This window comes from Eumetopias jubatus, unplaced genomic scaffold (genome assembly GCF_037043125.1).
Source record: "Eumetopias jubatus isolate StellerSeaLion01/CBP00866 unplaced genomic scaffold, mEumJub1_p1.0 scaffold_3, whole genome shotgun sequence".
Lineage (NCBI taxonomy): Eukaryota > Metazoa > Chordata > Mammalia > Carnivora > Otariidae > Eumetopias > Eumetopias jubatus.
Window position 1 is genome coordinate 57,963,727 of NW_028274809.1, and position 25,468 is coordinate 57,989,194.

The 25,468-nt window shown below is 38.2% G+C and overlaps 1 protein-coding gene across 1 annotated transcript in view; it reads left to right on the top strand.

Annotated features, from left to right (window-relative positions):
• The window catches only part of CHN1 (chimerin 1), a 203,325-nt gene that overhangs the window by 138,670 nt on the left and 39,187 nt on the right, over positions 1–25,468 (top strand). Inside the window, exon 7 of the mRNA XM_088022098.1 lies at positions 17,339–17,416. Within this exon, the coding sequence (XP_087878224.1) occupies positions 17,339–17,416 (78 nt within the window). The remainder of the gene's footprint in view (positions 1–17,338; positions 17,417–25,468) is intronic.

Sequence of the window (25,468 nt, forward strand, 5' to 3'; positions counted from 1 at the left end):
CATTATTTCATTTCATCCTCCCAATAACGCTGTGAGGTAGGTACTGTTATCATTTCAGTTTTACACATGAAGAAACTTGAAACTTCCCCCCAAGGTCCCATAACTATAGTAAGTGGAGCGGAGATCTTTTACAGATAGTCTTTACTCAGGAGCCAAGCTTTTACCTATTTAACTGTAGATAACACTGAACTTCAGTTAAAAAAACTTTTTAGGGGCACCTTTGTGGTGCCTAAAGTAATATATTTTATCAGTGTCTTAGACAAGCCCCTGCTTGTCCCTCTCCCTCCCCATTTGCCCCTCTACCCCTCCATTTGCTATCTCTCTCTATATATATCTAAAGTGAATAAATAACATCATAAAAAATTTTTTTAATTAACTATGGATGGAATTATTAGGCAGATTGAGGAGGAACGTTTATTTTTTTTAAGATTTTATTTATTTATTTGAAAGAGAGAAGCACGAGGAGGGGGAGAGGCAGAGGGAGAAGCAGGCTCCCTGCTGAGCAGGGAACCCCATGCGGCCGATTCCGGGACCCTGGGATCGTGACCTGAGCCAAAGGCAGACGCTTAACAGATTGAGCTACCCAGGTGCCCTGAGGAGGAATGTTTATAAACAGCAGCTCCCTGCTTGCATTATTTCTGATCAAAGGACTGTATGAGGTGGTCAGCAAACTGCCCTGTGGTTTCAGCGTTAGAGGCTGCCCAAGGCACTCCCAGATTGGGAAAAGAAAGAGATCTGGGATGGAGCGATGTGTAGAAGTCACCTGAGAGAGTCTCAGAAGGAATGGGGGAGGAGGAAGCAGCTTGGAAGGAGGACATGGGTGTAGATTTCATAAATAAATTCAACTTTTGTTAAAGAATGTGGTCATCAGGATTAAAACACGATGGAATAAATCCACTACTCATCCAATACTTATTCCAATTATAATTGATTCATTAAGTATGTATTTATTTGTTTAATATCAGGTCCTTGTGAAAATAGCTAGAGGTCTATTCTCTGGTACTCACCAGTTTCACTAATGCCTAAAACATAGTTAGATATTCAATAAAATATTTTTTGAATGAAAGCTATTTAGGAGAACTTTGTATTGTACATATATACTTTGGCCATTTCTGTATTTTCCTTTAATGAATTAGTGGGCTCTGTGAAGTATTTATACTTTCTCAGGCCACATGTCCAGAACCCCAGATTCTTAATTTTTTATACTGTATTCTTTTAAAGATAAAATGCATCTAATCATGCAATCACTACATTGGCCAGTTTGGAATCTCTCTTAATCAATATAAGACTTAGTTAATTGTTTACCCATAAGATTGAAATGGCTTTCCACCTTGTAAATCATGTATGTCTTTTTGGTGAATTTTAATGGAAAGCTTAATTACCTCTTTCTAAAGACAGCTTAATTAGTTGCTCCGGAGCCTAGTCTCTCAATCCATTGGTTTGGAGGGTGGTTTTGTTGATTTGTTTTTATTTAAGGAACACGAAAAGCCAGTGAACGCAAAAACAAATATAAAAACAACGACAAAAAAAGCGGGCTGCCCCATAATGCTCCTTGAAGCCCTGATAGACATTTGTCAAAGGGTCTGCATGTATCTAGTTAAAAGCAACATATAACTTTACTCACCACCATCTAAATAATGAAGAAGGCTTTTAATTGCCAGAAATTAATCACCAAGGCTGACCATACTTATCTGTAAACCATTTGTCAAGCTTAGAACTGAATTGGGGGTGGTCATTTTCAGCTGTAAATATTTCTGCTTGCTCTTGGTTCTGGGTCTTTGTAAGCCTGGGCCTTCCTAAGGTGAGAGTCAGTCACATGCCATGTTAAGTGATCATATCCCTGGTGTCAGAGAAGCAGAGCAGAGTAGAGAATAGAGTGTGAAGTCAGGAGGCCTGGGTTTCCATCATGGCTCCTTTGCTTACTGATTATCTGCAAATACCTTAGCATCGCAGAATTTTCCTTCTGAAGAACAGGATTGTGAGGATGCAATGCAGTAGTCTATGTGACAAAGCACTTTGTAGAATCTAAAGCTCTGTGTAAGTGTTACTGAGCTGGGTACAGCCTAAGAGCCAGACTTGGAAATTTTTTTTTTTTAACCAAAATACACAGAAGAATACAGTAATGAAAGTTCTTGTAAAGTAAGACTAGAACAGGATCATGAAGCCAGTTACCTCACAGATTGTGCAATGTGAAATGACCCTCGAACAAGGCCTGCTGCTGAAAAGGATCTTCCTGGGCCTCCCTCAGTCACCCAGGCCTGCTCTCCTGAAACCAGCTGTGAGCTTCTTGCTGCAAGGCAGGGATATGCTAAGTCTAGAGAGAAATATGACTCATTTTCCTAGACCATCACTTTTACCCAGTAGTAACTGATTGAAAACATTTTTTATATGGGTACGCTATGGGGGAGCTTAGAGAGCCACCCCTGGGTCCCTGCACATCCCTGTTCACTGTTGGTTGCTCTTGGGGACATTTTGGTGGGAAAGGTAGTACAGCTCTAGCCCAAGCTAGCTAGAGAGCCTTAAATAATATTTGACCTTCTCAACCAAAGGTCTTCGCCTGCTCCTTAAATTATTCTCCACTAACCTATCCTTTGTGGAGGAGGAAAGGAGCAGGGTAGATCCCTCTCAGTACAAGAAAATGTTGCCGAAAGATGGAGGTTAAATTCTCCTTTCATCTTTTCTTCTTCCTCCTCGCAGGAAGTTAATTGCAGACTTTCTCCTATTGACTAATGTACTGATCACTTCTGGGCCTGGTCCACGTGCCTGAGATTACTTTTCAGATGTCCAACTCCATATGGGACACCATATATATACACACGTACCTATATATATGTATGAATATACATAGATAAGGATACATAAAGCATGGAGCGCTTGGGTGGCTCAGTCAGTTAAGCGTCTGCCTTTGGCTCAGGTTGTGATCCCAGGGTCCTGGGATCGAGTTCCACGTTGGGCTCTCTGCTCTGCGGGGAGTCTGCCTCTCCCTCTGTCCCTCGCCCCCGCTCGTGTGCATTCTCTCTCTTTCTTTCTCTCAAGTAAATAAAGTCTTAAAAACAAAGAATATGTAAGATACATATATATGTAAAAGAATCTACCTTTTTTAAGTTAGAGAGTGTCAAAGTTTTCTCTTAATTTCATTAGGATCCTTTGAACTAACAAGAATTTCAGAAAATGAAATACTGTGGACGTGATATAAAAAGGTTGATTTTTAAAAGTGCCCAGAAACAGGCTATTTTTACTTTTTTAACATCATTATCTTGATGTAAAACACGCCACATGGCAGGGTCATTACAAAAAAACACACATTAATGTCTAGCACTGAGGTGAACAATGAACACATCTATGAACTATGCTCATGCTTACACTTCTTCTCAGGGTAATTGTTATGAAAGTTAAATTTTTTACCTTCAGGCCACTCTTGTCATCTTCAAATAATAAAAACAGGGTTTCAAAATAGATATCTTTGAATGTCACAAATATACTTCATACCATGTGTCAGAATTTCTTTATTGAGGCTTAAAAAATATTAAAATAAATTATAATTAGAATATTTTAATCGGACTACACATAAAGGAAATAAGCTTTTATACCTTAAGTTTAAGTAAGTTGGTAACAGGTCCTTTTTAAAATAACCAAAACACAAGGACTTCATCCCAGCCTAGTCCATATAAGTCACTGGAGGAATGAGAAAACTAAACTTATATTGTGATACGCTGTTGACTGCAAAATGTTTACTGGACTGCAATAGCTTGAAATAACCTCACGTGGCAGTTTAAAATCTGAAAATACTCCTAATAATATCGATCTGAGTTGGCATTTTAGTTGTAATTTCCAAATATATAACTAAAAGCTTTCTGTAAAAGTGAAACGTCTGTGATTCAAGAGTTTTGCACTGGATTTCAAGTCCCTTAATTGTTCATAAAGTGTTTGTGCTCCTCTAATTTCATCTGTGTTGTTACTGAATAATAATAGTGTTTCTTTAAGTCTTGCAGATAAAAGATCCAAAAATATGGGTAAAACAAAAGTCAAAATATCGATACGTTTCCTACGTAGCCCCTCAGGTTCATTGAGGCGGAAGAACTGAGAATTTCCCATGGAGGTCAATTTCAGCTTTTCATTAGGAAGAACCAGAAAAGAATGTTGTTATGATCATCACCATCCAACCAGTCGTTGCCAGTGGCTGAATCTTGAAGAGTGTTAGACTAGAATGTTTAATGGGTAATTTTATGTATATTACATGTATATATTACTTTGTAATTACATACCTCAGAAAACGTCTTCCATTTATTTTATCTTCCCAAAGTACCTATTATATAAATTGTTATCAGTACATCAGGGCTACAGTCTAGTATCCTTTAAGAACTTGTAAGTGAAAACCTAGGACTGTGTCTTAGGAACTAACTTTAAAATAGCCATTTATGATATTTGAGCAGAAATATGCAAAACCATCATAAAGAGACACCTGGAAAAAGACTCAAAGAAGTGGAAGTTGCTTAAGTCCATCTAAGCCCTGATTTAAAGTGAGGGAGCCCCACCAACTGGACAATTAAATGTTCTTGACTATTAGCAGGGCCATCCTAATTGTATAGGATTGAACAAATGGCTTAACTCTGCATTCAGTACCAGTTCATCTAACCCACTCCACTTGTTCTGATTCCTTTCTCATCAGCACCCTAATTATTTTTTGTTTCCAGTATAGGTTTGTTACCAGAAAAGAGAACGTTGGTCACCCACCTTATGATAATTCTATCTCATCCCTTACTATGAACTAGACTACTGTCATTCTGCTTTTACCTTATCAGTTTTATGAGCTTGGTATTATACTGTCACTCTCTCTTGAGAAATAGATATGATCACCTTGAGTTTCTGAGCCTACAAGACTGGGTACCAGACAAAATCCCATAGTAAATTAGCCAGAGCTGCCTTGTGGGGAACTGGAGATGGCCAAGCTGGTCTTTCCCAGTAGACACACCCAAGTCTTTATACCCCTGTGTGCTGAATGAGTATGAACCTTCCTTTTTCCTTTGACTTTCTATTACAAATATAGAGAACACCACAGAGTTCATTTAGTCGAGGACTCAGAAAAGTTCGGTGAGTTGGCTGGTATCAGTCAGAGCCAGGCTTGGAAACCAGGCTGTGCGCCATTCCACTCCCTCTCAGGGCCTGGTGTTCTTCGTGCAGAGTGCAAAACACTCCCTCAAAACTGTTGCTTGGAAAATTTGATCATTTCTTTTGTTTCTTGAAAGAATAAGGAATGCAGGGCTGTACTTTTTTGTTTGCATTATGTTTTCAAAAGTACTGTGTTTAAAATGATTACATATGAGTCTGTTAGGGAACATGTTAGAGTATACAGAGTTTGGTGGTGTCAGTGTTAGTATAATTTAAATTTATTATACACTGAAATGAATGCACTGATGTGCTTTATTATCTGTTTAGATGGATATTATGTTAATGCACCGATGTGCTTTATTATCTGTTTAGATGGATATTATGTTAATGCTAGAGGAGCTTTGTAATGAAGACCAAGTTAGGAATGTGACTGATGCCAGTAGCATAAAAATTTAGAGCCCTAGCAAAATGTAAGGGTTTCTTCTACAACATTAAAAGTTATTTATCCCAACATAACTAAAGGAATTTATAAAGTTCTGTATGGATGTTTTTACTGTTTGACTTAAAATGCATTGGAAAATTTTGATTAAGTGATGAATATGGAAGATACTATAAATTCAAATATAAGCAGTACTAAAATAGCTAGTGATCTGAACGGTACCAGAATTTAAGTGATCTAGAAATTTATTCAAATGATAGCCTTTCAGAATTGCATGTTAACAATAGATAATACAGGAAGCAGGACAGTTCTAGAGGAAAGACACAGAATTTGAAGTCCCATAGGCCTGGGTTCAAATCCTATTCCTTCCACATATTGAATGACCTTGGGCAAGGTACTTAACCTTTCTAAGCTTCTGTCACATCTACAAAGTGAGAATTATAATGTCTACCTTATTGATTGTTTTAACAACTAAACTACATCATCCATTTGAAGCATTTCCTAGTACAGTAACATGCAGTTATCAGTTAATGTAATGTGACATATTGTCGCTAAGTACCTTGGAATATATTCCATTCTTGGCTCTAATGGAGAGAAATTAGGTTATAGATTATAATTCAGGGGAAAAGGTATGAATAATCTGTGTATCTAGGGTGAGCTTTGCTTGGATCCACAAATCTTCATGATATAACTTGATACTGGGGGTCGGGAAAGCTGTTTTGTTTTTAATTGAATTATGGTTACTCACAATGTTACGTTAGTTTTAGGTATACAGCATAGTGATTCTACAACTCTACACGTTATGCTGTACTCATCACAAGTTTAACCACCATCTGTAACTGTACTACTGTATTACAATACCATTAACTATATTCCCTATGCTGTACATTTCATCTCTGTGATTTAGTCATTCCATAACTGGATGCCTGTGTCTCCCACTGCCCCTCACCCATTTTGCCCATCCCCTCCCTTTTGGGCACCCATCAGTTTGTTCTCTATTTATGGTCTATTTATGCTTTTGTTTTGTTTTGTTTTTTAGATTCCACATATAGGTGAAATCATATGGTATTTGTCTTTCTCTGTCTGACTCATTTTACCTAGCATAATACCTTTTAGGTCCATCCATGTTGTTGCAGATGGCAAGATCTCATTCTTTTTTTTATGGCTAAGTAATACTCCAGTGTGTGTGTGTGTGTGTGTGTGTGTGTGTGTGTGTGTGTGTGTGTGTGTGTGTGTGTGTGTGTGTGATCTTTCTCCATTCATCTGTGGACAGATGCTTCCACATTTTGGCTATTGTAAACAGTGGTACAGTAAACATAAGGGTACATGTATCTTTTCAAATTAGTGTTTTCACTTTTGGGGGGCAAATACCCAGTAATTTCTGAATCATATGGTATTTTCAATTTTTTGAGTAATCTCCATACTATTTTTCATAGTGGTTGCACCAAAAATTTACATTCCCACCAACAGAGCATGAGGGTTCCTTTTTCTCAACATCCTTACCAACATTTGTTGTTTCTTGTCTTTTTTACTCTAGTTACTGTGACAGGTGTAAGGTGATATCTCATTGTGGTTTTGATTTGCATTTCCCTGATGAGTAATGTTGAACATCTTTTTCATGTCTTTTAGCCATCTATCTGTCTTCTTTGGAAAAATGTCTGTTTAGATCCTCTGCCCATTTTAAATCAGATTATTTGGCTTTTTCATGTTGAGTTGTATCAGTTCTTTATATATTTTGGATACTAACCCTTTATTGGATATGTCTGTTGCAAATTTCTTCTCCCATTTAGTAGGTTGCCTTTTCATTTTGTTTATGGTTTCCTTTGCTACACAAAAGCTTTTTATTTTGGTGTAATCCCAATAGTTTATTTTTGTTTTGGTTTCCCTTGCCTGAGGAGACACATCTACAAAAATGTTGCTAAGGCCAATGTCAAAGAGATATTGCCTATGTTTTCTTTTAGTTGTGTGGTTTCAGATCTCACATTTAGAGTTTACTCCATTTTGAGTTTATCTTTGTATATGGTGTGAGAAAGGGGTCCAGTTTCATTCTTTTACATGTAGCTGTCCAGTTTTCCCAGCACCATTTATTGACGATACTGTCTTTTCCCTGTTATATTCTTATCATATCCTTTGTCATAGATTAATGGGAGATCTAAGCATGGGTTTATTTCTGGGCTGTTCTGTTCCATTGATTTATATCTGTTTTTGTGCCAGTCCCATACTCTTGATTACTACAGATTTTTAGTATATCTTGAAATCTGGGGCTTTGATACCTCCAGCATTGTTCTTTCTCAAGATTGCTTTGGCTTTTCGGGGTCTTTTGTGGTTCCATACAAATTTTTGGATTATTTGTTCTAGTTCTATGAAAAATGCTGTTAGTTTTTTCATAAGGATTGCATTGAATCTATAGATTGCTTTGGGAAGTATGGATATTTTAACAATATTCTTCTAATTCATGAGCATGGGATATTGTTCCATTTGTGTCATCCTCAATTTCTTTCATCAGTGTTTTATAGTTTTTAGAGTATAGGTTTTTCACCTCCTTGGTTAAATTTATTCCTAGTTATTTTATTCTTTTTGGTACAATTGTAAATGGAATTGTTTTCTTAATATCTCTTTCTACTACTTCATTATTAGTGTATGGAAACACAACCTATTTCTGTATATTAATTTTGTATCCTGTGACTTCACTGAATTCATTTGTTACTTCTAATAGCTTTTTGGTGGAATCTTTAGGGTTTTCTATGTATAGTATCGTGTTATCTGCAAATAGTGACAGTTTAACGTCTTCCTTGTCAATTTGGATGCCTTTTGTTTCTTTTCCTTGTCTGATTGCTGTGGCTAGGACTTCCACTACAATGAATCAAAAGGATGAGAGTGGATATCCTTGGCTTGTTCCTAATCTTAGGGGAACTCAGTTTTTCACCACTAAGTATAGTGTTAGCTGTGGGTTTTTTATATCCTTTATTATGTTGAGGTATGTTCCCTCTAAACCTGTTTTGTTGAGGGTTTTTAATCATGAATGGATGTTACACTTTGTCAGATGCTTTTTCTGCATCTTTTGAGATGATCATGATTTTTTTTAAGATTTTATTTATTTGAGAGAGAGAGAGCACAAACAGTGGGAACAGCAGAGGAAGAAGGGAAAAGCAGGCTCCCCGCTGAAGCAGGGAGCCCAGTGCAAGGCTGGATCTCAGGACCCTGAGATCATGACCTGAGCCAAAGACAGATGCTTAACTGACTGAACCACCCAGGTGGCCCAAAATGATCATGATTTTTATCTTTCGTTTTATTGATGTGGCGCATCATCTGATTGATTTGCAAATATTGAACCATCCTTGCATCCCCAAAATAAATTCCAGTTGATTGTGGTGACTGATCCTTTTAGTGTATTGTATAATATGGTTTACTAATATTTTGTTGAGGATTTTTGCCTTTATGTTCAAGGATATTTTATATCAGGGATATTGGCTTTTAGTTTTCTTTTTTTATGATGTTTTTGTCTGGTTTTTATATACCCAAGTAATGCTGGACTCATCGAATGTATTTGGAAACTGTCTCCTCTATTTTTTGGAATGGCTTATGGAGAATAGGTACTAATTCTTGTTTAAATGTTTGGTAGAATTTACTTGTGAATCCATCTGGTCCTGGGCTTTTGTTTGTTGGGAATTTTCCTATTTGATTACTGATTCTCTTCCATTACTAGTAATTAGTCTGTTCAGATTTTCTGTTTCTTCATGATTCTGTTTTGTTTGTATGTTTCTAGAAATGTATCCATTTTTTCTAGGTTGCCCAATTTGTTGGCATATAATTTTTCATAGTATTCTCTTAGAATTCTTTTTATTTCTGTGATGTTGGTTGTTACTTCTCTTTCATTTCTGATTTTACTTATTTGGGTCTTCTCCCTTTTATTCTTGATGAGTCTGCTTGAAGGTTTATCAATTTTGTTTATCTTTTCCAAGGTCCACCTCTGGATTTCATTGACCTTTTCTGTTGTGTTTTAGGTTCTATTTCATTTATTTCTGCTCTGATCTTCATTATTTCCTTTCTTCTGCTAACTGTGGTCTTTGTTCTTTCTTTTTCTACTTCCTTTAGGTGTAAGTTTAGATTGTTTATTGGATGTTTTTCTTTTTCTTGAGGTAGGCCTATATCACTATAAATTTCCCTCTTAGTACTGCTTTCATTGTGTCCCGAAGATTTTGGACCATTGTGTTTTTATTTTCATTTTTCTCCATGTATTTTTTTTTTTTTAATTTCTTCATTGACCCATTGGTCTTTTAGTAACATGTTCTTTAGCCTCTACATGTTTGTGGTTTTTCTCTAGTTTTTTTTACTTGTAATTGATTTCTAGTTTCATAGCTTTATAGTCAGAAAAGATGCATGATATGATTTCAGTATTTTTAAATTTATTGAGACTTGTTTTTTAGCCTTACATATGATCTATCTTGGAGAATGTTCCATGTGCACTTGTAAAGAATGTGTATTCTATTGTTTTTGGATGCAATGTTCTGTGTATATCTGTTAAGTCCATTTGGTCTAATGTGATATTCAAAGACACTGTTTCCTTATTGATTTTATGCCTGGATGATCTATCCATTGATGTAATTGGGGTATTAAACTCCCCTACTATTACTGTATTACTGTCAATTTCTCCCTTTATGTCTTTTAATATTTGCTTCATGTATTTAGGTGCTCCAATGTTGAGTGCACAAATGTTTACAATTGTTATATCTTGTTGGATTGATCCTTTTATCATTATATAATGCCCTTGTCTTTTGTTACAGTCTTTAAAGTCTCTTTGTCTAAGTTTTTTTACCTCAGCTTTTTTTTTTTTTTACACTTTCATTTGCATGAAATATCTTTTTCCTTCCATTCACTTTCAGTCTGTTGTGTGTTTGGGTCTGAAGTGAGTCTCTTCTTAGCAGCCTATAGATGGGTCTTGTTTTTTTATCCACTTCACCACCCTATGTCTTTTGATTGGAGCATTTAGACAGTTTACATTTAAAGTAATTATTAATAGCTAAATACTTATTGCCATTTTATTCATTGCTTTCTGGTTGTTTTTTTACTTCTTTGTTCTTCTCTTGCTCCCTTTCCTTTTGATTGACACTTGACTGTTCTTACCTTTCATTCTCTTTATTTTTTGTGTAGATATTGTAGGTTTTGGGTTTGGGATTACCATAAGGTTCATATATAGCATCCTCAGGATGTATTAGTCTTATTAAGTTGATGGTCACTTAAGTTTAAAGTAAACATTCTTTAAAAACTACTTTATTTCCTCTGCCACATTCTATGTATATGTTGTCCTATTTTACATCTTTTCATTTATAATTTTTTTTTCTAATTATCACCTTTTGTTTTCCACTTAAGTTCCTTTAACATTTCTTGTAAGGCCAGTTTAGTGGTGATGAACTCCTTTAACTTTTGTTTTTGTGGGTAAACTCTCTCTCCTTCCATTTGGAATGATAACCTTGCTAGGTAGGGTATTCTTGGTTGTAGGTTTTTTTTCTTTAAGTTCTTTGACTATATCATGCCACTCTCTTCTAGCCTTTAAAGTTTCTGCTGAAAAATCAGCTGATAGCTTTATGGGGTTCCCTTGTATGTAACTATTTACTTCTCTCTTGCTGCTTTTAAAATTCTCTTTACCTTTAATGTTAAACATTTAAATGATTATTTGTCATGGTGTGGACATCCTTGGATTTATCTTTGGAATTCTCTTTGCTTCCTGAACCTGGATGTCTATTTCCTTCCCCAGGTTAGAGAAGTTTTCAGTCATCATTTGTTCAGATAAGTTTTCTGCCCCTGCATCTCTCTCTCCTTCTTTTGGGGCCTCTATAGTGCAAATGCTTGTTCACTTGATGTTGTCTAAGAGATCTCTTAACCTATCCTCCTTTTTACAAATTCTTTTTCTCTTCTTCACTGTTCAGCTTGGGTGCTTTGCCCTAGCCTGTATTTCAGATTGCTGATCTCTTCTTCTCCATCTCCTAATCTACTGCTGATTATCTCTAGTGTAGTTTTCATTTTGGTTATTGTATTCTTCAACTCTGATTCTTTTTAATATTTTCAGTCTCTTTTTGAAGTTCTCACTGAGTGTTTCCACTCTTCTCTCCAGTTCACGGGCATCTTTATGATCATTACTTAAACTTTTTATCAGGCATATTGCTTATTTCTGTTTCATTTAATTCTTTTTCTGATATTTTGTCTTGTTCTTTCATTTGGAGCATATTTCTGTGTCTTCTCATTTTGCTTCACTTTCTGTGTTTGTTTCTATGAATTAGAACAGCTACTTCTAAGCTTGCAAGAATAGTCTTGTGTATGGTCATCCCCTGTGTAGACTGTGTGTGCCTAGTGGCTGGCATGTGCTGGGGGTCCTGGGGTACTCCGTGCTGGGGGTCCTGGGGTACTCCATGCTGGGGGTGCCCTCATGGGCTGGCTGGAACTGAAGAGGGCATGGGGTGGGGCAGTCCCAGAGCTGTCAGTGCAGAGGGCTCCCTGATAGGACAACTGAAGCTGAAATGGGTGTAAGCCAGGGGGTCTGGGGCTCTCTGTGCAAAGGGCAACCTGGCAGTAGAGCTGAAGCCAAAGTGCATGCAAGTGGTGGGGGGAGGGGAGGGCCCTGGGGCTCTACGTACAGAGGGCACTCTGGCAGGACAGCTGAAGCTGAAGTGGGTATAGTCTGGGGTGTCCTGGGGTGCTCAGCAAAGGAGGTGCCCTGGCGGGCAGCTGGAGCTAAAGGAGGTGGGAGCGAGGAGGTCCCAGAGCACTCTGCACTGGGGTTGCTCCAGTAGGTCATCTGGGAGCTGAAGTAGTGTGGGCCTGGTGTGCCTCCAGGGTACTTTATGCTTGTGTCATCTTAGTAAGACAGCTGGAGCTAGAGTGAACAGTGACCGGGGATGGCCCAGTATACACTGTGCTGGAGCCACCTTGGTGGCACAGCTTGGGTTGGTGTGGGAGGCTCAAGGCTCACTGAGATGGCAAGCCAGCTGTGCTCCTGTCTGGGCTATAAGGTGGAGGGGAACGTAAGCCATGGCACTCACCAGCCCCTTCAACTCGGAGAGTTCCAGCAGCTACCCTGCCAGAGAGTTCTAGGGCTGGATCTTTCATATTGTAGTTGTTTTTTAATTTTTTAATTTTTAATTTTCATTTTTTTATTAGTTTCAGAGGTAGAATTTAGTGATTCATACAGTTGCATTTAACATCCAGTGCTCATGACATCAGGTGCCCTCCTTAATGCCCATCACCCAGTTACCCCATCCCCCCATCCACCTCCCCTCTTGTTGTTTTGTTAAACTGTGGCCAGCTCATAGCCCCTCAGTACTGTCCCTTCCCACTGCAGTTTGCAGTTTCAAGGGGGGTGGTTTTCTTCATTAGTCTGTCTGGCTGTTCTCTGTGAAGTCTGTCTTTGGTTGTGCAGGAGCTGTTCACTCAACCCTCAGTTCTTCAGGAGCGGTTCCTCTATAAATAGGTGTAGATGTGCTATGTCCATGGAGGACGTGCGTTCAGGGTCTTCCTGTGTTACCATCCTGGACCCCAAAAATCAAAGCTGTGTTCTTAATATCTGAATATTAATATTTTATAGAAATTGCAGAATTTTGCTAAACCTGAACCAGGTTTACCCAATAGTTAATCTAGTTACTCCTCATCTCTCCAAGCCTTGGGCCATGCCAGCTAGAACATTCCTTTATGGTGCTTTTCTGATGGAATGTTGACTTGACTTAGTTAACTGGAACATTGTGTTCATGAGTCTGTGGTATCATGATGACAGTCAAAGGAGGTGGCTGGCTGTGTGAGGTCCTTTCAGTTTCCTACAGAATACTCTTACTGTTACCGAGTTCTGACATACAATAATTAGATTTATTCCTTTGGCAGAAGTCTTGGTCCTATATTAAAAACCAGATATTTGTGGAAAAGGAAGTATAATCAGTCATTTGTACCTTAGCATGAATAAGTTGATAAGATCCTTTCCTGTAAGCACGTTTTGAGGTGGGAAGGTGGACAGAACAAGGATTACTCAGGGTTTGAGCCTAGGGGTTCAGACTGCCGGGGTAGGATAAGCTAAGGGTTGCACAACAGTGATGCTTATGACGTGTCCTTAAAGCACCTGGTTACAGCTTGACTCGAAGCTTATACTGCTTAGGCCGGTGGCCTTGGGCCGTTTACATGTTTCACAGTCCCACTATCTTAACCCTGATCTCGGAAATAGAAGTCCTTAGATACAAGGAAAGGAGGGAAACTTCTATTTATTGATTACTGTCGGTGCCAGGAATAATACAAAATGCTTCCCCTATATTATCTCATCTAATTCTATAATGTAAGTACTTTTATACACATAAGGAAACAAAGACTGGAAGAAATTAGTAACTTGACCAGGACATGCCACAGCTGGTAGATGACAGGGTTAGATCAGCACTTTTGTCTGGCTCCACGACCCCTGACCCTATCGTACTACACTTGGTGAAAATGAGAGACTAGTTTCACATAAATTCAGTATTATTACTAGACAAACAACCGGGTAGAGGGGTCAGTGGTGGAAATTTCTTTATTTGAAAAACAGCAAATGTGTTCCCTTTGAAGGTCACCTATTTCCCCCTGCTGTTTCTTATTCCTCACACAGCTGCCTCCTGCTACACACACACACCATTTTTGTAGTCCACTTCTCTATATTGTAGATGGTGTGGACAGACGTAGACACCGAGACGGTTGTAGAATCTGCCTGTTCTCCATTTTTTTTCCCAGGCTCGTCACCCTCATTTACGTGAATGTACAAAAGTGCTATCAGTATCGAGGATGGCCAGAGTTAGGTCTAGGGCGGGCCAAAAAGTTACAGTCAAAATGAAAAACTAAATACTGTAGGCCTCTTTTCTTTCAACTATGAAGTGAGGATAAAATACACCTCATAGGCATCTTTCTGTGGATTTAATGGGATTCTGTATGTAAAGTGCTTAGCTAGGTGCCTGGAACATGGATATTGAATAATAAATGATAGCCATCATTAATAGATTCTGTAGCTATCTAAATATGGCCAGATAAATATAAGGATGAGTGGTATATATTTGTCTAGAACATCAGAACATTGATATTAGTTCTGAACTTCAGAATTAGCAGTTCTTATGACTTGAGAGCTGCTGCACCAAAACTAATGCAGAAGCACAGTATTGCAGGTTATTGAAGGCATCCTGTGACCAAAAAAACCCTAGCCCTTTGAGAGTAGCTAAGAACTTCATCCTGTGCCATTGTTTTCTATCTCCTGTTGCCCTAGGTAGCTGACCAAATTGCAGTTAATCCAGTATGTCTCGATTAGGTGCCAAAATTATTTGGGAAGAAGAGTGACCGTGCAGCGTCTCTGGTAGATTTGCCTCTCAAAGACAAAATGTGCACTTTGGCCCAGCCATGAATTTTCTCTACCCTCAGTCTTTCTATGCATTGGTTGAATTTAAGTTACTACAGCTGAAGAACTGGGGATGGTTTATAATAAAGGACCTTGATCAGAAATACTCAGGGGAGGAAAAAAGCTGCTTTATTGAGTTACATGGGTGATTGTTTTCTTCAAGTTATAGTAATGTAAACATTAAGCATTAAACATTGTAGAGAGAAAAAATTACTGTTCAGTTTGCCTTTGGAATCTTTTCTAGTGTCTACTGAGAATTGGATAAACTTCACCTTCAGTTGTGCATGACTAAAGAGTTGGTTGGCGTTTATATTTTTAGTCATCACATGACAAACTAGGTCTAAACTGAAAAGTAATTTAGGTTAGGCAAGGAAAGTTCTTTCCATTGTATTTTCTCTTAGAACAGGAGCATTTTTTTTTTTTTTTTTGGTCTTGCTCACATAAGGGTATAAATTTGTGGGAATGAAATATCTATAGATGTAAATATTAACTTCTGCCTTTTATTAGAAATTTTTTTTCATAAGTTTATTTTTAAGTAATCTCTACACCCAGCATGGGGCTCAGACTCACAACCCTGAGAACAAGAGTCGCATGCTCTTCCGATTAAACCAACCAGATGCCCTTAGAAATTTTTTTAAAAGAGTAAGATATTTTAAAAGAAGAGACTATATACTCAAGTAAATAAAAAAAATTGGGGGATGTTTAGAAAATCAGTCATCAATATTTCTAATATCTAGCATGGTTTAAGAACAACTTCATGTCCTAATTAAACTAGAATCTGCATTGGGCACATACCCCCTATAGATTATGAAATCTGAGATAAATTGTGCTCAGAAAATGGGCTGAATTCATTTAAATATAGTTTTTGATTCTTTAAATATAGTAGTGTAACAACTGGAATCATAATGGGTTAAACTTAATTACAATAACATGAGGAAACAAATGGGAGATGTTTAGGGAACCAATATGGGAAAACTTCAGCTTCTTATAGCAGTTGAGCAAAAAGTACAGGTATTGCTCTTAAACGGAGCTGGATTTGTCTCTTACCCAGCACCCTTCCCACCTTTTTATATCAGCAAACAAATATTAGCACAGTTACACTACATCTCTGACCTGTGTGCATGAGAAATTATTCCTAGCTGGCTCCCACTATGATCTGGCCTCAAGCTCTTTGAATTAAGAATGTTGAGACTAATAATTAAAATAAAGACCAGATCCATTTACTTATAACAAAATCCTCCTTATAGGGAGACAAAACTGACCACTGCAGGGTGTTAGCAGTGTTATATGCACATTCCTTGTTCTGCATGAAAATAGGGTGCTATCTAGTTGAACGCCTTTTCTTTTTACCAGCTTTTGCTCATCTTAAAAAAAAATTGGGTTTTTGTTTGCTAACCTCAGTCCATAATGCACAAAGGAGGATATAGATTAGCCTTTCATAATTTACCAGGCAGTAATGGTAAATTCCTTTGACACCTGATGCTGTATGTTAATCTTCCTTTGCTTTTAATAGGTAAAAGAAATATTCCATTTTGTAATAATGCATGACTCATTCATGGCTCATTGTCTTCCCACTGTTTTGTTTTTTGTTTTTTGTTTTTTTCCTTTTCCTTGAGCCAGCAAGAAAATCTTAGAGGAGGGAGGAAAAGAGAGTTGAGGAATACAATACTTGAATACTGTTGCTCGATTCCCATTGGTTATCTCCTTTCTTACGGTGACCAGTCTAATCCAGCCTTCCTTGTCAAATCCCTTTCCTCCCCACCCTCCCTGCTAGGGGCTCCACAGGGTGTCTGCTGCTAGAAGCTGACTTGCAGGCAGTATGTAGGCATCTTTCACCCAGAATGGACAGTAAGACTGACTAGAGAAGGAAGCTTTTAGAAATGTATCATTTGTCCAAATTGCATGGCTTTTAAAAAGGGATAGAGAGATGCTGAATGTTTTGTATGTTAGCATCGACTCTCTATTTCTGTTCAGACTCTTAAGTTTTCAGAAGCTGAAATAGAGAGCCCTTTAAAAAAAAAAAAAAGAAGAAGAAAGAAGAATTTTCCTGGTTAGTCGACCTCTTTTTAAGAAGTGCCTCATCCTCCTGCACCTCTCCGCGGTGTTCCTCTGCAGCTCTCTGTAGATCGGGGCTCTGCGCTGGCCGGCAGAATGCTCACTGTTAGCTGAAGAGAGTTCACCGACAGACATAGATCAGGACAGGTCTTCTTTCTTTCCTGAATTCCAAAATGCCATCCAAAGAGTCTTGGTCGGGTAGGAAAGCTAATAGAGCTGCAGTTCACAAATCAAAACCAGAGGGCCGTCAGCAAGATTTATTGATAGCAGCCTTGGGAATGAAACTGGGTTCTCAAAAGTCGTCTGTGACAATCTGGCAACCTCTGAAACTCTTTGCTTATTCGCAGTTGACATCACTTGTTAGAAGAGCAACTCTGAAAGAAAACGAGCAAATTCCAAAATATGAAAAGGTTCACAATTTCAAGGTAAGAATGTTTGTTTTTAACCTTTTCTTAGAAGAGAGAAAATGTACATTGCTTGCAATATACAGTGTTAAAGGGATCTCTTTTGAGGTCTTTGTAAAACTACGATGACTGGACTAAAATGTTCTTGCTATTTAAAATCATGCTTAAAACATCTTCATTCCTTATTTAAGGAATGGATAAAGCTAATAGAATCCAACTCCATTTTATCTAATGCTGATTTAGTGCTCTGCTTAATCAATATACACTCAATGGTAAAAGTCTGGACTGACATTTAAAAGGTCTCCTTTAATAATGATTTTGGCATTATTTTTGTGATGCAAATATATCTGATTACCTTTGTCGGATATTTCATGAGAGGATTAGATCTTATCTCCCTTCCTTTCTGGTAAAAAGCTTTGGCTATAAGAGGCGTGTGTTATTGCATCTGGATTGAGCAGATGGCCTGCATTTCCCCCAGTTTCTGTCTTTTCTCCTCTGTTAATGAGTTGACCACGATGAAGGGAGGGTGGCTACTCCAGGACCGGTACTGCTGATATAAGCAGCCCCTCTTCACTTTCTGACTATTGCTTTCCGGGGGTGTGTGAGAGAGGGTTTAATTACTGTGTTAATGTGTTTTACCAACTATACTTTAATCATCTTTCATCAAGATGATATGTGTGTTGATTCAAGGTGCCTGCATGCATAGCATGATGTGAGGCCTCAGAGTTGGGTCCTTTGCAGCCTAACTGGGGAAGCACGCAGTGTGAGGCTGTACATACATACACCAGGTACACTTAGTGGGTGGATGCGCCGGCGTTTCTACAGTCCCTTCACAGGAGTTACCCAACTTTATGATCAAGTTTTCTGTCTTTAGATAAGATGTCATCAGTTTTAATGTTAGAGGGCATATGGTTTCAAAATATGATAGGCTGGAAACCCTGATCTTCCATTTATTCAGCATTTCTTCAGCAGATATATTCATTCAGAATGTACCAGGCTCTGTAGTAGAAAATCTCACTTCACATTTGCAACTCATCCTGATTAACACTAGCATTTATTTTACTCAAATGCTAAATACCAAGCCCCCCAAATGCTCTACTTTTTTAGCGAGGAATAGATTCTTACTATCTTCAGATCATTTGGGGATAAAGGATAAATTCTAAACTGGACTATATAAAGATTGCTAATATTTCAAGGTAAACCAAACAGCATTTTCTTCTCCCTCTTTAAACATATTATTAAGGATCTTACCTTTCAACTAGTATCTTTGATTTTAAATGAAACTGAGACCAATTCAGTATGTGCATCCATTCTCAACCACCTCTTCCATTTTTGAACCTAAACAATACCTGCAAGTTACTAGGCCTCAGTTTCATCTTGTATGACAAATCAGTCTTAACGGGGTTTTTCTCCTGTAAGAGAATGACCCCAAAGTATAAAGTTATATGCATGCTCGGTCGAAAAAATAGCCATTGAGGTTTCTAAGCAAGAAACTATGCATACTGTTTAGAAATGGCTGAGATTTAAAAATACATCTCTAAAGATGTCCCCTCTGGTGTGTTCAGCAGGAACAGACTGACCTATTAAGGATGCCATTTTAGTGCTAAACCAAGTTCATTGATCAAAAGCAAATAGTAAGTCCGTTCAGGGATTTACACAAACAAGCACATTCTCTCGTTGTTGTATCCTCCAGTAATTTTTCAATTTTAATTTAACACATGGTTTTAATGAGCAAGTTTTGAACAGCCAGAAAGTGCTGACTCTGGGACCAATTGTGACCCTTCACTTGGTACCCAAACTGTTATAAAGATACTTGTGGTTTTTAAAAAAGCGGGGGGCGGGGGCACATATAAAAAGAAGTCTGCTTCCTTCACTGGAGTTAAACAATTAAAATCAAGTGGGCTGTATTTTTTAAAAAGTACTTACGCTCAGGAAAGAACTCATATTAGAAAGTGAAATTCTATTACATATTTTTTTTATAGTTACTAATAAGGTCAGAAGTCTCAGAATTTGACTCCTTCCATTGAAATTACCCTTTGTTATTTAAAAAATGTTTCTATGGGGTGGCATTATAAAAATGAGAAAAGAAAGGTGGGAGGGGTAGTCACACTTGACTTCCGAGAACATCCCCACCCCCAAAGAATTCAGACTTTGTGGCAGGAGCGCTTCTCTCCCACACAAATGTTCATTTAGAAGGTCACTGCTTATGGTATGTGAGTATGTACAGCTCAGATTTATGGTGGGAAGAACTCAGCATTTATGTGATGATAATCATTCACACGGCCTTGCCCTTGACTGTTTTCTGTGTTGGTAAAGGTGGATTCTGCTATCCACAAGCCCACTCTCCAAAGCCTCATTTCAGTGTGGCTTTCTTTTTCGTTTCTTGAACTGCCTTGCTCTGTAACATTGCTCAGTGGCGTTGAAAAGTTGCCAGATCACATTTCAGAAGGAGAAGCTAAGAATACCTTATGCCTTCAGTGAAAGCACTCACCAAGCTGAGACCCCCCCCCCCACCAAAAAAAAAAAAAAATCAACTAGGCCTAACTCCAGACAGGTGTTTTGTTTTTGCCTTTTTTTTTTTTTAAATAGAAAAAATGAAATGAAGCAGGAAGGCTTCCCATTTACTGTTATGTAACATGGCCTTTTAAATTTTTTCTATTATTTATAAGGATTTGATAAAGAATCTATCACAAGAAACAGCTCTCTTAGGGAGATCATCATTTAAAATATAAATGTACCACATCCTTTAAAACTGATTATAATTTGTCAACATAACTTAGAGCAAAAATAATTTTAACTCTTTCTGGGATCAACCTCTCACTTTAAGGACTGCCCCTGTGCTAACACAACAGAGAGCGAGCGAGAGCACAAGTGTTAACCAAAACACCTCTGACACTAAGACGGAGGGACTCCAGCAGCAGTGATTATATCCTTACACCCTACATCTGAGGTTCTCTGGACGGACTAACGGAGACCCAGCCCTGGCCCTCAGGAGCTTGCTCATCATTTATAGGACCTTGGGCAGACTGCTTGATCTTTAAACCACTGGTTCTACATCAGAAGAACTGAGTTCCTGGTAGGTGTTAGGTACTTGGTAACTACTATTTTCCTTATTACAAATTACCCCTAGGTGGTATTTTTTCTGAATCCATGCCAAGGCTTTTTCTTGCCCAGGTACAGAGGTCGTGATGCAATTGAGAACCCCGCCATGACTGTGGGGCTAAAGAAAGCCCTAGCTTCTTTCTTAGCTCCCAGGCACAGTTAGAGGTTATGTAAGAGCAGTTGCATTTCCATGCACCACAGAGTACAGTGAAATCCTCTGTGTGGCTCTTACTCCTTCCAGATTTAACTATTTGGTGTTTCGTTTGGTATAATTTAGATAACTATAAAATCAAGATTCCATATAATGAAAACCACAGAAACCTGGCTACTTAGGCAAATTAAGTAATTTAAAGAACATTAAGAATTACAGTGAGAGAATACTTTAAAATATGACTTTAGTCGTTTTTTAAGGTAGTCTTGAAGCGGCGACTGGTTCATGTTAGAGTCTCAGATACGTGCACTCTGCCTAGAAGTGAAAGATGTGACATATATTAATAGATTTAATGTTGCCAAGATAATATGCAAGCAATGAATCCCGAAATGTGAACTGGTATTGTAATTAAATAAGACTATCACATGAGCCTTGTAATATTTACTAAAATTACTGATTCAAGACCTACTGGGTTTAAACCGATGAGAGTGAACCCGTCGATCCTGGCAGAGCAGACCTGCTGCTGTTAGATAAACGGGACGATCGAAATGGCCAGCTCTCCTGCTGAAAGTGGTCTTTCCTTTCCTCCGAAGGACACAGATCCAAGACCTGTGGTCCTCGTTTGATTCCCATCTGAGAATAAACACAAAATGAACCAGCAAATAGAGTTAGTATGAAGTGTGGAGCTAAACTCCATGATCTAGAACTTATTTTGCAGCTCTGAAGTTCTCTTGGGGCGGCTGGCTAGCTCAGGTGGTGGAACGTGTGACTCTTGATCTCGGGGTTGTGAGTTCGAGCCCTCCAATGGGTGTAGAGACTGCTTCAGAATTAAAGTTCTCTTTTTTAAAAGATTTTATTTGACAGCGAGAGAGGGAACACAAGCAGGGGGAGTGGGAGAGGGAGAAGCAGGCTTCCGAGATCATGACCTGAGCCGAAGGCAGTTGCTTAACCAACTGAGGCACCGAGGCGTCCCAGAATTAAAGTTCTCTTGATTACATTATATTGAGAAGCATTAGATTTGTTAAGATAATTACGGTTTTCCACTGTTAAAACTTTATTAAGGCCCATGAGGAAAAGATACTAATGTTTCTTTTTAAAAAGAATTAAAATAACCTATATATGAAGGAATATTTTTTTAAAACTGGTTATATTAACAGTGAACTATCATATTCGCCAACGGGGCTACCTGTGCATTCGCCCCACCAACCATCACACCACCACCCCCCACTTCTTTACCCAACTCCACTCTTCCTTCCCCTGTCCCTATATTTAGTAAGATACAAATGTTCCAGAAACATCTGCTGAATGACTAAATGAGCATACAATATGACAGGAGGGACTTTCTTTGTGGTGGTGGTGATTGTTATTTTGAAATCACTTCTCCTACAGCAGAATATTTTAACATAAAAATAGGTTCTTCTAATGATTTTAAGACACACACTGTTACAATTTTTTAATCAAATTCATGTGAGTTTTTTAAATGCAGTAAAACAATATCATCATGTTGTCTTATATTTGACTGGAGAATCTGTTCACATTTTAAGTGTCAGAAATTTGAATATTGTTTTGAATTAATAGCATTATAAAAGAAGTTAAATGCAGTATGACTAATGGAAAAGGCAACCTAGAATGTCTCATTATTAAACATTATTGCTCTTCCTATGGGTATGAGCATGGAGTGTGTGACAGACATTTTAAAGGAATAAATGTTTTCCTTCAAATAGAAGATTCAATTGAATTATATATATATTCTATTATTTTATAGAAAGAAATATATACGTATATATTTCTAAGTTATACAAATATATTTATATGTGTCTGTGTATATACACACAAAATTCTCAATTCTTAATGTGGGTCACTTGTAAGAGAAGATAAAAATAACAGAGCTCAGTGCAGAGCAGGGGTTTTTCTCTCCTTAGGGCAGTCATGGAGGCAAAGTGGGAGACTGGATAAGATCGTCTGTAAGATCCCTGTAGGCATTGTTTCTGTTGCTGTTTGGTATAGTACTTACCAGATGCTACGGAAGCCAAAAATAATGAACACACGCTACTCTGCTTTTTATCTCTGTCCCTAAAGGTGGTGAAGAGGACCACAAAAACTCATCATGCATTTCCATCCAGGCCTCTACATTGCCCCTCAGCATCATGACCCTCTCAGCCCTGTCTGTCCTTTTTATGGTTTGTAATGTTGGCTGAGGAACTGGTTATGATGCCTCAAGTACAAAGAAGGTTACTGCCTGCCATTAATAATCCAAAAAGAAACATTTCACAAGCTTTGCCCGTAGTTGCTTATACTTCTTTGTAGCCATTTTATGAGGTTAGAGAATTTAAAATGTTATACTTGTGGCGCCAGGGTGGCTCAGATGGTTAAGCGTCTGCCTTCGGCTCAGGTCATGATCCCAGGGTCCTGGGATCGAGCCCCGCATCGGGGTCAGCAAGGAGCTGGCTTCTCCCTCTCCCTCTGCCTCTCTCCCTGCTCCTGCTTTCTCTTCTCTCTGTATCTCTGTCTCAAATGAATATCTAAAATCCTTTAAAAAAAAACAAGATAAAATAAAATGTTATACTTAACCCAAGAGAAGCCCGTGTTTTATGGATCGGAAGAATATTGCTAAAATGTACATACTACCCAAAATGATCTTCAGAGCCAGTGCAATTCCTATCATAATCCCAATGGCATTCTTAACAGCAACAGAAAAAGCACTCCTAAGATTCACATGGAACCACAAAACACCAAAGCAGTCTTGAGCAAGAAGAACAAAGCTGGAGGCAATTGTACTTTCTGATTTCAAAATATATTACAAAGCTACAGTAATCAAAACAGGATAGCACTGGCATAAAAACAGACATATAGACTAATGAAACAAAGTCCAGAAATAAATCCATGTGTCTTCAGTCAACTGATCTTCAATGAGGGTGCCAAGTACACTGAATAAGGACAAGATAGTTTCTTCAATAAATGATGTTGGGAAAACTGGATATCTATATGCCAAAAAAAAGGGAGGAGAAGAAATTGGTCCCTTATTTCACACCATATACAACAATCAACTCAAAATGGATTAAAGACTTAAATATAAGACCTGAAACCATAAAACTACTAGTAGAAAACAGGAAAAAAACATTGGTGTGGGCAGTGATTTTTTTCGGATAGGACACTAAAAGCACAGGGAACCAAAACAAAAATAGACAAGTGGGATTGCATCAAACTGAAAAGCTTCTCACAGCAAAGGAAAATAATTGATGGAATGAAAATGCAACCTATGGAATGGGAGAAGATATTTGCAAACCATATACCTGATAAGGGGTTAGTATCCAAAATATATAAGGAACTCATACAACTCACTAGGAAAAAGCAACCTGATTTAAAAACAGGCAGAGGACCTGAGAATAGTCAGTTCTCAAAAGATACACAAATGGCCAATAGGTCGGTGGAAAGGTGCTCGACATCACGAATCATTGAGGAAATGCAAATCAAAACCACGACGTCACCTCACACCTGTTAGAATGGCTAGTATAAACGAGGCAAAAGATGGCCCGTGTTGGTGAGGATGTGGAGAAAGAGGAACCCCTGTACATTGTTGCTGTGAACGTAAATTGATATAGCCCTTATGAAAAACAGTATGGAGGTTCCTCAAAACATTAAAAACTACCAAATAATCCAGCAATAGGCTGCCTTTCCACTCTGCTGATTGTCTCCTTTGCTATGCAGAAGATTTATCATTAAATGTAGTCCCAATTGTCTATTTTTGCTTATGCGGTTTTAAAATTTGGAGAGATTTGGAAGTTTGTCTTTCTCACTAGGAGACTGTCGATAGTGCACTATTTGTTTTATTTAATTAAAAAGCAAATAAAAGAGAACCTCAGGCCAGCCTTGAAATTAAAATATAGGGTTGTCACTTTTTTTCTTTTGAGAGCGAGAGTGTGCATGTACACGAGTGAGGGGAGGGGAGGGGAGGGAGAGAGAGAGAAATCCAAACAGGCTCCGTGCTCAGCACAGAGCCCAACATGGGACTCCCATCCATCTCATGAGCCTGAGATCATGACCTGAGCTGAAATCAAGAGTCAGACACCCAACTGACGGAGCCACTCAGGCGCCCCTAGGGTTGTCACTTTTAAACATCTGGGCTTTCTTACCAGAACCAATTCTGCTGCTTGTTCCCAACCAATATCCTAATGTGAGACCGTCTGACAGACAACTACATCTAACATTGTATTGATTATTTCTCACATTTATAACCATCCTACTGATATGTTTTAGAACATTTGGTATCACCTCACACCTGGCTAGAATCAATAAGAAAAAACAAGTGTTGGCGAGGATGTGGAGAAAAAGGAACCCTCGTGCACTGTTTGTGGGAATGTAAATTGGTGTAACCACATTAGAAAACACTATGGAGTTTCCTCAAAAGATTAAAAACAGAACTACCGTACAATTCAGTATTTCCACTTCTAGGTACTTATCCAAAGAAAATGAAAACACTAATTCAGAAAGACCTATTCAACCCGTGATCCGTGCAGCAATCTTTACAATAGCGAAGATACGGAAGCAACCTAAAATATCTATCAAAAAATAGATGGCTAAAGAAGATGTGGGGTGGGGTGGGGTGGGGTAGGGTGTGTGTGTGTGTGTGTGTGTGTGTGTGTGTGTGTGTGTGTGTGTGTGTGTGTGTGTGTGTGTGTGTGTATGTGTAATAGAATATTAGCCATAAAAAAATGAAATCTTGCCATTGGCAATAACATGGGTGAACCTAGAGGGTGTTATGCTAAGTCAGTCAGAGAAACATATACTATATGATTTCATTATATATGGAATTTAAAATC